Here is a 13,573-nt window from a genome sequence, read left to right on the forward strand (position 1 = left end):
CCAAAGTGGGAAATTGTCCTTTTGATGCACAAGTGCCTACAAAAGGAATGTCAAGAGAACTGAGTTGTGTGTGTCCTTGATCTACTACTACTTTGTTCAGCCAGTGTGTCTTAAAAAGAACAGCCACTTGCTAGTATGAAGTTCAGGTATTGCTGCAAAGAGACATGCAATGGTTTTTTTTATCATAGTCATCGGGAGTGATGAAAGAATTTGAAATGGAGCAATGCTTAATCTTTATGACAACAAGGGAGCGGATTGGCTGTCAAATCTATTCTGGTCAAAATGTTATATAGTAAAGTTGTACAGCACGGAAACAGACCCTTCGGGCCAACTCATCCACACCAACCAGATATCCAAGTTAAATCCAGTCCCATTTGCCAGCATTTGGACCATATCCCTCTTAAACCCTTCTTATTCGTGAACCAGCCTTTAAATGTTGTAATTGTACCAGCCTCCACCACTTCCTCTGGCAACTCATTCCATACACACACCACCCACTGTGTGAAAAAGTTGCCCTATAGGTTCCTTTTGCATCTTTCCCCTCTCGCCCTAAACCTATGCTCCCCAGTTTTGGATTCCCCGCACCCCAGGGAAAAGACTTTGTCTATTCACCCTATCCAATCCCCTCATGATTTTATAAACCTCTTTTAAAAAGTCACCTCTCTGCCTCCAATGCTCCAGAGAAAATAGCCCCAGCCTATTCAGCCTCTCCCCTATATGTCAAACCCTCCAACCCTGGCAACAGCCTTGTAAATCTTTTTTTGAACTCTTTCAAATTTTACAACATCCTTCCTATAGCAGGGAAACCAGAATGCCCAAACTCCTGCACCTATTGTCTAATTGCACACAGTATTCCAAAAGTGGTCTAACCAATGTCCTGTACGGCTGCAACATGACCTCCCAGCCCCTATACTCCATGATCTGACTAATAAAGGAGAGCATACCAAACTCTGCCTTCGGTACCCTATTTACCTGCAATTCCACTTTCCAGGAACTATGAGTCTCTTTGTTCAGCAACATTCCCCAGAATGTTACCATTAAGTGTGTAAGTCCTGCTCTGCTCTGCCTTTCCAAAGTGCAGCAGTTCACATTTATCTAAATTTTAAACTCCATCTGCCACTCCGCAACCTGTTGGCCCACCTGATCGAGATCCCATTGTAATCTAAGGTCACCTCCTTCGCTGTCCACTACACCTCCAATTTTGGCAACATCTGTAAATTTACTAACTGGAGAGGTTGAATAGGCGGGGGCTGTTTTTCCTTGAGTGTCGGAAGCTGAGAGGTGCCCTTTATAGAGGTTTATAAATTCATAAGGGGCATGGATAGGGTAAATGAACGTAGTCTTTTCCCTGGGGGTGGGGCAAGGCCCAAACTAGAGGGCATAGGTTTAGGATGAGAAGGGAAAAAATTAAAAGGGACCTAAGGGGCAACTTTTTCATGCAGAGGATGGTGTGCATATGAAATGAGCTGCCGGAGGAAGTGGTGGAGGCTGGTACAACTGCAGCATTTCAAAGATATCTCTTTGGGTATATGAATTGGAAGGGTTTGGAGGGATATGGACCAAGTGCAGGCAAATGGGACTAGATTAGGTTAGGATATCTGGACAGCATGGAAGAGATGGACTGAAGGGTCTGTTTCCATGCTGTACATTTCTTTGACTCTACTGTCCAATCACAGAATCAAAACAAACATTTAACACTGCTGAGTTATAGATGTTAGATTCCTCTGCCTTTGTGAATGGCTGCACCATGTTATTTGATACGGTCTGCCAGTGATTGGATCGTGGTCTTGTGTACCTTGCAGCGCACTGACATTTGAATTCCTAGACCACATTACTCATTATGGATTAGTGGTGCTGGAAGAGCACAGCAGTTCAGGCAGCATCCGAGGAGCAGCAAAATCGATGTTTCGGGCAAAAGCCCTTCATCAGGAATAAAGGCAGAGAGCCTGAAGCGTGGAGAGATAAGCTAGAGGAGGGTGGGGGTGGGGAGAAAGTAGCATAGAGTACAATGGGTGAGTGGGGGAGGGGATGAAGGTGATAGGTCAGGGAGGAGGGTGGAGTGGATAGGTGGAAAAGAAGATAGGCAGGTAGGACAAGTCATGGGGACAGTGCTGAGCTGGAAGTTTGGAACTAGGGTGAGGTGGGGGAAGGGGAAATGAGGAAACTGTTGAAGTCCACATTGATGCCCTGGGGTTGAAGTGTTCCAAGGCAGAAGATGAGGCGTTCTTCCTCCAGGCGTCTGGTGGTGAGGGAGTGGTGGTGAAGGAGGCCCAGGCAGTGTGGGAGGGGGAGTTGAAATGTTGGGCCACGGGGCGGTGTGGTTGATTGGTGCGGGTGTCCCAGAGATGTTCCCTAAAGCGCTCTGCTAGGAGGTGTCCAGTCCCCCCAATGTAGAGGAGACCGCATCGGGAGCAATGGATGCAATAAATGATATTAGTGGGTGTGCAGGTAAAACTTTGGATGTGGAAGGCTCCTTTAGGGCCTTGGATGGAGGTGACGGAGGAGGTGTGGGTGCAGGTTTTGCAATTCCTGCGGTGGTAGGGAAAGGTGTCAGGATGGGAGGGTGGGTTGTTGGGGGGCATGGACCTGACCAGGTAGTCACGGAGGGAACGGTCTTTGCGGAAGGTGGAAAGGGGTGGGGAGGGAAAGATATCCCTGGTGGTAGGGTCCATTTGGAGGTGGCAGAAATGTCGGCAGATGATTTGGTTTATGCGAAGGTTGGTAGGGTGGAAGGTGAGCACCAGGGGCGTTCTGTCCTTGTTACGGTTGGAGGGGTGGGGTCTTAGGGCGGAGGTGCGGGATGTGGACGAGATGTGTTGGAGGGCATCTTTAACCACGTGGGAAGGGAAATTGTGGTATCTAAAGAAGGAGGCCATCTGGTGTGTTCTATGGTGGAACTGGTCCTCCTGGGAGCAGATACAGCAGAGGCGGAGCAATTGGGAATACGGGATGGCATTTTTGCAAGAGGTAGGGTGGGAAGACGTGTAATCCAGGTAGCTGTGGGAGTCGGTGGGTTTGTAAAAAATGTCAGTGTTAAGTCGGTCGTCATTGATGGAGATGGAGAGGTCCAGGAAGGGGAGAGAGGTGTCAGAGATGGTCCAGGTAAATTTAAGGTCAGGATGGAATGTGTTGGTGAAGTTGATGAATTGCTCAACCTCCTCGCGGGAGCATGAGGTGGCGCCAATGCAGTCATCAATGTAGCGGAGGAAGAGGTGGGGAATGTGCCAATGTAATTACGGAAGATTGACTGTTCTAGGTAGCCAACAAAGAGACAGGCATAGCTGGGGCCCATACGTGTGCCCATGGCTACCCCTTTGGTCTGGAGGAAGTGGGAGGATTCAAAGGAGAAATTAAGGGTGAGGACCAGTTCGGCCAAACGAATTAGTGTCGGTGGAAGGGTACTGTTGGGGATGTTGGGAGAGGGAAAAACGGAGGGCTTGGAGGCGTAAAGGGATTGGATATCCATGGTGAAGATGAGGCATTGTGGGCTGGGGAAACGGAAGTCTTGGAGGAGGTGGAGGGCGTGGGTGGTGTCTCAAACGTATGTGGGGAGTTCCTGGACTAGGGGGGGATAGGACAGTGTCAAGGTAGGTAGAGATGAGTTCAGTGGGCAGGAGCATGCTGAGACAATGGGTCGGCCAGGATGGTCAGGCTTGTGGATCTTGGGAAGGAGGTAGAACCGGGCAGTGCGGTGTTCCCGAACCGAGGTTGGAAGCTGTGGATGGGAGATCTCCTGAGGTGATGAGGTTCTGTATGGTCTGGGAGATGATGGTTTGGTGATGGGGGGGTGGGGTCATGATCAAGGGGGCGGTAAGAAGAGGTGTCCTCGAGTTGGCGTTTGGCTTCAGCGGTGTAGAGGTCAGTGTGCCAGACTACCACTGTGCCCCCTTTATCTGCTGGCTTGATGGTGAGGTTGGGATTGGAGCAGAGGGATTGGAGGGCTGCGTGTTGTGAGGGTGAGAGGTTGGCATGGGGGAGGTGGTTAGACAGGTTGAGGCAGTTAATGTCCCAGTGGCAGTTGGAAATGAAGAGGTCGAGGGCAGGTTATAGGCCAGCGCGGGGTGTCCAGGTGGATGCAGTGTGTTGGAGATGGGCGAAGGGGTCCTCGGAAGGTGGGTGGGAGTCCTGATTGTGAAAGTAAGCTCGGGGCAGAGGAAGAAGTGTTCGACGTTATGGCGTGTATTAAAATCATTGAAGCGTGGACGGAGGGGGCTGAAGGTGAGTCCTTTGCTGAGGACTGATCGTTCGTCCTCTGAGGGGAGACTGGACGACACCTTGCAGAGCGCTTTAGGGAACATCTCTGGGACACCTGCACCAATCCACCACACCGCCCTATAGCCCAACATTTCAACTCCCCCTCCCACTCTGCCGAGGACATGGAGGTCCTGGGCCCCCTTCACCGCCACTCCCTCACCACCAGATGCCTGGAGGAAGAACGCCTCACCTTCCACCTCGGAACACTTCAACCCCAGGGCATCAATGTGGACCTCAACAGTTTCCTCATTTCCCCTTCCCCTACCTCATCCTAGTTCCAAACTTCCAGCTCAGCACTGTCCCCACGACTTGTCCTACCTGCCTATCATCTTTTCCAACTATCCACTCCACCCTCCTCCCTGACCTATCACCTTCATCCCCTCCCCCACTCACCTATTGTACTCTATACTACTTTCTTCCCACCCTCCTCTAGCTTATCTCTCCACGCTTCAGGCTCACTGCCTTTATTCCTGATGAAGGGCTTTTGCCCGAAACGTCGGTTTTGCTGCTCCTCGGATGCTGCCTAAACTGCTGTGCTCTTCCAGCACCACTAATCCAGAATCTGGTTTCCAGCATCTGCAGTCATTATTTTTACTGCATTACTCATTAGTGTGGTTGACAGAGAGTCCCTTTTAGAGGTAAATATTACTTGTGTTGCTGCTGCATCATAGCAAATGAAAAGGCTCGGTTTACCTAATGCTCAAATGTTTGTGATAACCATGGAGGGCAATTATCTTCTTGTACATTCTCCAAGGCAGCACCTCAACCAATCAGCAAAGCCTTGACAATGAATTTCTCTCTCTCTCTTCCAAACCAAAAAGAAGACTATATGTTAACATCTTAAACCGAATGAAAGCTGGGATCTGTGCAATGCAAGAGACAATATTAATTCGTAACAATTGTGTATTTTTCTGGATAAGGAATGGAAATGTTTATTTGTTGTAATTTAACAGTGCCCTCTTTCATTACAGAGGGATAATCACATTGAGGAACTTAAGAATTCCATTGTTGAATATTCCTTGGTGGTAGAGGTAAGATCTTATTTCTAATAACAAAACAAAAGCGGAATCCCTCAACCCCTTGCCTAAATGCCTGCCTTGAATACCTTTCTAGGCCTTGCGAACGGAGAAGACAAAATTAGAAAATCAGCTGCTAATGCAACAGGAGCTATCTTCGTGAGTAATGATCCGGAGCAACCACTTAATTACATTGAAATACCTGCAACTGGTTTATATTGCATCTCTAACTGTTTGTAGTGAGTGCATTAAGTTGACGGGAATGCCCCAAGATGGACACGACCTAGCCAAGGGACCAAGCTCCTTGCAGTCAGAGCTTTTAAACGCTCAATGTGCTCTTGAGGTAAGGTCATTGAAGAACTCCTCTAATTTTATCAATTTTTCAAGGTCTGGGCATCACTAGCAAGGCCGGCATTTGTTGCCATTCGCGTTTGCACTCGAACTGAGAAAGATACCTGGCCAGGGGTGGCACAATGGCTCAGTGGTCAGCACTGCACCCTCACAGCGCCAGGGGCCTGTTTGATTCCAGCCTCGGGCAACTGTCTACATGGAGATTGCACATCCCCTGTGTGTTTGTGTGGGTTTCCTCAGGATGTTCCAGTTTCCTCCCACAGTCCAAAAATGTGCAGGTTAGGTAGATTGACCATGCTTAATTGTTCCAGAGTGTTCAGGGATGCGTAGGTTAGGAGGGAGATTGCAGGGTTACAGAGATAAGGTGTGGTTCTGGGTGAGATGCTGTGTGGAGGGTTAGCATGGACTCAATGGGCCAAATGGCTTGCTGCCTCATTGTAGCGATTCTATGATTTCAGAGGGCAGTGAAGAGTTGACCACATTGCAGTGATGCTGGAGATATATGAAGGCCAGGCCAGGGAAGGATGGCAGATTTCCTTCCTGAATGTTGTGAACCAGATGTTGATTTCCAACAATCAACATGGTTGCGATTAGATTACCTTTAATTCCAGATTCCATTTTAAATTCAAGTCAAATGTCTCAGTATGTTAGCCTGGAGTTCTGGCTTACTATCCCAGGGACTTAGTTACAATGAGTAATTAGATAAGTAATTGTTGTTGTTTATCACAAGTGGATTGGAATACAAATGTAGAGAGGGTAACACTTCAGTTATTCATGATAGCCTTGTCATATATTGTCAAAAGAGCTGAATTCCAGAGATGAGGGGAGGGTGATGACCCTTTACATAAAGGCCACATTTGACAGACTGTGTTAGCAAGGAGCCCTAGCAAAACTGGAATCGATGAGAATTAGAGGGAGGACGTTCTGCTGGTTGGAGTCATACCTGTCACATAGGAAGATGGGTGTGGCTGTTGAAGGTCAGTCACTTCCGCTCCAGGGCATCTCTGCAGGAGTTCCTCAGAATATTGTCTGAGGCCCAACCATCTTCAGCTGCTTCATCAATGACCTTTCTCCACCATAAGCTCAGAAGTGGGAATGTTCGCTGATTGTGCAATGTTCAACATCATTCGAGACTCCTCTGATACTGGAGCACTCCATGCTCAAATGCAAAAAGATCTGCACAATGTCCAGATTTGGGCTGACAAGTGACAAATAACCTTCTGCCACACAAATGCCAAGCAATGGCCATCTCCAATAAGAGACAATCTGACCACCTTTGCCTTGACATTTAAGTATTGCCATCAGTGAATCTTCACTATCAACATCCTTGGGTTTACCATTGATCAAAAACAACTGGACTTGCCACATAAACCGTGGCAAGTCAGAAGATAGGAATGTTGCAGTGAGTAACTCCCCTCCTGATTCCGCAAAGCCTGTCCACCATTGACAAGGAACAAGTCAGGAGTGTGATGGAATACTCCCCACTTGCCTGGATGAGTGCAGCTCCAACAACACTGAAGAAGCTTGACACCATCCAGGACAAAGCAGCCCACTTGATTGGCACCACATCCACAAACATTCACTCCCTCCACCACTTATGCTCAGCAGCAGTGTGTACTGTCCAAAAGATGCACTGCAGAAATTCATCAAGATCATTAGATAGTACCTTCCATAACCCACCACCACATCCATCTAGGAGGACAAGGGTAGCACACCCAAGGGAATGCCACCACCTGCAAGTTCTGCTCCAAGCGTCTCACCATCCTGAGTCAGAAATAAGTTGCCGTTCCTTCAGTGTCACTCGGTGAAAATCCTGGAGCTCCCTCCCTAACAGGGTTGTAGGTCTGCCTACAGCACACTGACTGCAGCATTTCAAAGCAACAACTCTCCACCACCTTCTCGAGGACAAGGAGGAACAGGCAATAAATTCTGCGCCAGCTAGCAATGCCCACCTCCTGATTAGATTAAAGGCTTTGGTAAGGGCACATCGCGAAAACAGAGCACAATATTGTTCAACTTATTTTGGAAGGACATAAGTGTTTTCACAGAACGTTTTTAAAATTTACTTGTGGATGTGGGTGTCACTGGCTGGGTCAGCATTTATTGCCTGGCCCTAGTTGACCTTGAGAAGATGGTGGTGGAGCTGTTTTCGTGAGTTGCTCTAGTCTACCTGCTGTGGCTTGACCCACAATGCCCTTAGGGGGGGCGTTCCAGCAACAATGAAGGAATGGTGATAAACTTTCAAGTCAGGATGGTGAGTGCCTTGGAGGGGAACTTGAAGGTGGTATCCTTATGCAATTCAAGCAAGGTTTGCTAGAACAGTACCTGAGATGGGGATTGTATTGAGGAAAGGTTGGTCAGGCTAGGTTTGTATTCACTAAAGTTTCAAAGAGTAGGCAGTGATTTGAATGAAACATGTAAGATCCTGTAACATCATGGCAGGATGGATTTAGAGATGGTGTCTCCGTGTATAGGAGATATGGAAATGTGTGTCACTGTTTAAGATCAGCAGTCGCCCATTTCAAATGGATGTGGTGAAATATTTCTGAGAGTTTAGAGTCTTTGGAATCCTCTCCCTGAGAATTCAGAGAAAGCAAAATCCTTGTACATTTTAAGGTGGAGCTAAGTAGATTCTTGTTAAGGGGTGAAACTGCATCAGGGATAGGTTGGAATGTGGATTTGAGGTTACAAGCAGGTCAGCCATTATCTTAATGAATGGCAGAGCACACTTGAGGGGTTGAATGGCCTACTTCATGCTCCTAATTCTCACGTTTGTATGTTCTTGAGATCTGCTGTGCCAATGCCGCTGCTGCCTCTAATTTTGTTTTGATTTGGAATACTGTATTGGCAACAGATTCAAATATGACTTTCTAAAGGAAATTGAGTAAATATTTGAAAAGGAATCGTTTTACAGAGCTTTGGGGCTGAGTCAGCAGGAATAGGGGCAAGCAGCTGGTCCAAGTGGCCAAACCTAATAAGCCATGGATTGTGCTAAATGTAGTTAGGGAATTCCTCCAATGGTCCTTATGACAAGAGCCAGCGGTCGTCTCCATATAGTTATGGTGCAGCAAGAAAGCTTGTTTCCTGCCTCCTACCATCTGTAAACATGGATCATTTTCTGTTGATTTTATTTTAAAATTGTATAATATGCAGACTTGCTTTAACATGTGAAGATCAGACTTTGTCAGCATGCCTATAACAGCTCTTGAGTTGGGGCGTTGCTGACTAGTTGTTTGGATGCACTGGTCTTAAACATTGTTGAAAGGAGACCCAGTCATCTTGAGTCAAGCAAGCTTCAATTTTGTCTCTTTTTCACCGTTTTGGTTTCAGTACAGGAAATTAGGTCAGCATACTGATGTAAAAACTAACATTTGAATTGTACCAGGAATTACGAAATAAAAGTCTAAATATTTTCAGTGTTTTGTGCGACTTTCTTTTTTAAGGTGGACAGTTCCGAATGGTCAAGAGTTTCTGAACACCCCTTTGACGAGGCCCTGGACAAGGAGGTTGTGATGCTCATACAAAGTCTTGGGACAGAGGCAGCCGCAGTTCAATTCAAAATGATCACCACACAGATGGTAAGATTTTCCCCCATAGAGTTCCAAAGTCCTGCAGATGCTGGAAACCTGAAGTAAAGATGAAAAGTGCTCAAAACACTGAGCACGTCTGGCAGCATTTGTAGATACCCGGGCTCAGGGAGAATGGGAGTAGATGAGGGTGTGGGATACGTTGATTCCAGTAACTGGGGCCTTGGGCTCTGTGGGACCCTGTGTGCAGTTCAGGGTCCAGGGGTGGGAGCCAGGAGCAGTACCGAACCCAATGGTTCTGACTTCTTTTGGATTTAGAAATGGATTTTTTTTCCCTCAAAGTACGAGTCATGTCGAGTTCAGTGGAGTGAATCTCAGCGTGAGCTAAACACTCCATGTTAATTGGCATTTGAGTCTTCGTGATGAGAAACACGTCCAATTTCTACGTCAACTTACCACTCATGGTCTTTCTAGAGCTGCTCGCTGTTTCCCTGAGATCCAGACATTGTCCCTGGCACAAGTGCGATATTTATAAAATCTCCACAATTTGCAATGCTTAGAGCCTGATAAGATTCTGCCCGAGAGTTAATGTTTAAGGATAATGATACCACCCCCGCCCAGAACAGTAGTTCATTGCCCTGAAATGTTAACTCAGTTCTGTTCACAGAAGCTGTCCGACCTACTGAACACTCAGTTTTTGCTGTTTTTATTTAATTTGAAGCTTTCCTTGTTTGGTGCAGTATAATTTGATGTTGTGAAAAAGGAAGAAAGAGGTTGTGATAGTGTCAGTGATAACATTCTTTCCTTGCAATCGGGGGGTGAGGGGCTCAATGTATACTCTTAAAGACCCGAGTGCTAGTCCGCAAATTTTAATATCATCATGTGATACGATTATAAACCAAGAACGTTTCTCTATTTCAGGGTATCTCGCACCCTTTAGAGCCAGCCAATCACTCATCAAAATGTTGCTTGAAAGTCAGGTTTGGTGACCAACTTACACATCCCAAAATCACGGCTAGGTCAAATACAGTCATAGAGATGTACAGCACAGAAACAGACCCTTCAGTCCAACTCATCCATGCCGACCAGATATCCCAACCCAATCTAGTCCCAGCTGCCAGCATCTGGCCCATATCCCTCCAAACCCTTCCTACTCACATACCCATCCAAATACCTTTTTAAATTTAAATTGTACTAGCCTCCACCACTTCCATACACATATCCCCCTCTGAGTGAAAGTGTTGCCCCTTAGGTCTCTTTTATATCTTTTTCCCCACCTCACCCTAAACCTATGCCCTCTAGTTCTGGACTTCCCCCTTCCACCCCCCCCCCCCCCCCCCCCCCCCCCGGGAAACTACTTTGTCTGTTTATACTATCCATGTCCCTCATGATTTTGTAAACCTCTATAAGGTCACCCCTCAGCTTCCGGCACTCCAGGGAAAACAGCCCCAGCCTGTTCAATCTCTCCCTGTAATTCAAATAACCAGGAATTCTTCTTTCGGTGTCGTTTCGAGATTTAATCTACATGGGTTTCCTCCAGGTGCCCTGGCTTTCTCCCACAGTCCAAAGACGTGCAAGTTAGGTGGATTGGCCATGGGCAATGCAGAGTTACAGGGATACGGTAGGGGGTTGTAGGTCTGGGTGGAATGCTCTTCAGAGGGTCAGTGTGGACTCGATGGGCTGAATGGCCTGCTTCTACACTGCAGGGATTCTATGAAAGTTACCATTGCTTTCTCCTCACACGGTTCATGTGGTAAGGGTGCTCCCACAGTAGTGACCAATCGAAAGGTTTGAGATACTAGCCTGGTATCATGGTATTTATGGGAGCCAGGTTGGTGTGTAACTTTGAAGTGATACACCCCACAACACTGCTATTCCCGTTCTTCTCCAAAAGACATGAGTGACAAGTCAAATAGTTCCTGGTCGGGCTGTCTGATAATGAAGACATCTTGAATTATTTTTGTTTTGAAGGCATGTGAATGAGGAATTGAAAAGTCCTATCTGTATTCCAATGCACATGGAAACAAATCTACAGCTGGCAGTCCAGAGTAAGATTTAATAATTAAGCCAATAAATTTGACAAGTTGTCAAACGCAAACCCACTTGAAATTTGAAAACAAGGTGGTCTTTCCCATTGTTTGAGTTATTCATTGCATACACCAAACACTGGAGAATCCCCCCTTCGCCCCTCCTGTCTTGAAGTAGATTGACTCTATCTGGGGTATAGACACAGACTGGCTTGGCCAGACTTTACTACAACACCAAAGGCAAATACTGCAGTTGTCAAAATTGTAAACATTTTTTTTTTAATCTGGAAGCGTTCTGTAGGTCAGGCAACAGTTGTGAGCAGTGAAAGTGTGCTCACATTGAATCTTTTCATCCAAATTGGAAAATATTCAGGATTTAACAATTTCCAAGCAAGTGAGGAAGCAAAATGTGCTTTAATTTCCCACCCTTTGATCTGGTGTTCCAAATTCTGTTTAACAAGTATATTGTCTTAAGTGGAAACGTTTCCACTATTGTTACAAACAGATTTGATTGGGTAGCATGAAAGACTTCACTGTGAGCTCAAGGTTGTTGTCTTTTCGTAGAAAACAAATCCCAGGCTACTATGGTCAGTCTCTCGACATAATGTTCAATGAGTACCAATTCTGAGCAGGAAACTGGCTTTGAATTCTCTCATTGTATGTATGTATGTATGTAAGTGAGACATTGACTTCAATGTGAAACAAACAACTGCGGATGCTGGAGATCCGGAACAGAAATAGAAATTGCTGTAGTAACTCAATATTGCTGAAGATCTGACCGCATCTGTGGACAGAAAGGAGAGTTACCACTTCAGGTCTGGTGACCCTTTCTTCAGAACGGAAGGCAGCTTGGAAATGGTGGTGGTTATGCTTATGACTCAGTATAGAGTGGCGATCCAACTGCAACTTGCTTCTGCCTCCACATAGCATCTTGTGGATGTTTCACAATGCCACCTTGAAGGAGCTTTTAGACTGTCTTTGTGACCTATTTATCACAAACTGGAAAACTTCCACCCAGAGCGTTGAGAACAATTTAGAGCGATTTAATTTGAGTCCGATAATGCTGCTGTCCTATTCATATAGCACAGAACCAGACCCTTTGGTCCAACCAGTCCATACCGAACCATAATCCCAAACTAAACTAGTCCCGCCTACCCTGTCCTGGCCCGTATCCCTCCAATCTTTCCTATTTACTTAGATAAATAAACGTCTATTAAATATTGTAACTGTGCATATCCACCCCTTCCTCAGGAAATTCATTCCACACCTGAACCCTTGTGTTTTTTAAAAAAAACTTTGCCCCTAATGTCTTTTTAAAAATCTCTCTCCTCTTACCTTAAAAATGTACCCCCGAGTCTTGAAACCTTCCATCTTAGGGAATGTCCTAACCTTAGTAGGACAAAGGGAGTCAACCTGTCAAGATCACTGTCCATACTCCCCTGAAATCAGGGCATTCTTCCAGGAAAGAGAAATGAGGCCTGTGTTATTGGAGAGCTGTGTGAGTTGAGCTATTTGCCCATCAGTGGGAGTCTGGTAAATTTGTGTAAGTGTACCAGCAAACAGTAAGTCTGCAGACCTGGGAAACATTTTAATCTGGAGCAACAAGGGACCTCTTGTGTTACCAAGAGGAGGTGAAGCTGATGGTGTTTGACAGGGCTGCTATGCATTAAAGAGGAAACATTTGCACGTTTGGCTTTCTGTTTGCATTTCTGGTATTGGCTGAACACGAGAAGCAGGCTAGCACACACGGTACGCTAACTCTCTTCACCCTAATGCTAAAACCATCACATCAACCTGTTTATAAACTTACATCGTTATATTTCCTGGGGCAGTAGATGTTTGTGGTTTACATGAATGACTTAGTTGTGAATGCAGGATGGTTGAGAAGTAATTTCGCAAAAAATGATATAGCCTTGAACCAGAATAGGAATCCGATGGGCTGGTCAATAGCAAATGGAATTCAATTCAGATAAATGAGTTTATGCATGTTAGCAAAGCAAATAAGGCAAGGGAATACATGATGACTGGTAGGATCTTGAGAAGCACAGAGGATCAAAAGCACCTCAGTGTGAATGTATACAGGTCCCTGAAGCCATCAGCACAGGTGGATAAAGTAGTTAAGAAGCACTAACCTTTCTTAGAGTCGAGAGTGTGGTGCTGGAAAAGCACAGCCGGTCAGGCAGCATCCGAGGAGCAGGAGAAACGACGTTTCGGGCATGAGCCTGATGAAGGGCTTATGCCTGAAATGTCGATTCTCCTGCTCCTCGGATGCTGCCTGACCTGCTGTGCTTTTCCAGCACCACACTCTCGACTCTGATCTGCAGTCCTCACTTTCTCCTACTTAGCTTTTTATTAGCCAGGCATAGAATTTAAGAGCAGGGAGGTTACGTTGGAAATG

General features: G+C 46.2%; 1 protein-coding gene across 1 annotated transcript in view; it reads left to right on the forward strand.

Annotated features, from left to right (window-relative positions):
* Window positions 1-13,573, forward strand: part of irag2 (inositol 1,4,5-triphosphate receptor associated 2) — a 169,467-nt gene that overhangs the window by 53,274 nt on the left and 102,620 nt on the right. The window contains exons 11-14 of the mRNA XM_043713369.2: window positions 5,226-5,285; window positions 5,368-5,429; window positions 5,511-5,613; window positions 9,065-9,199. Coding sequence (XP_043569304.2) covers window positions 5,226-5,285; window positions 5,368-5,429; window positions 5,511-5,613; window positions 9,065-9,199 — 360 coding nt within the window. The remainder of the gene's footprint in view (window positions 1-5,225; window positions 5,286-5,367; window positions 5,430-5,510; window positions 5,614-9,064; window positions 9,200-13,573) is intronic.

This window comes from Chiloscyllium plagiosum, unplaced genomic scaffold (genome assembly GCF_037043375.1).
Source record: "Chiloscyllium plagiosum isolate Xiang-an unplaced genomic scaffold, Cpla_swu_hap1 HiC_scaffold_23, whole genome shotgun sequence".
NCBI classification, from domain to species: Eukaryota; Metazoa; Chordata; class Chondrichthyes; order Orectolobiformes; family Hemiscylliidae; genus Chiloscyllium; species Chiloscyllium plagiosum.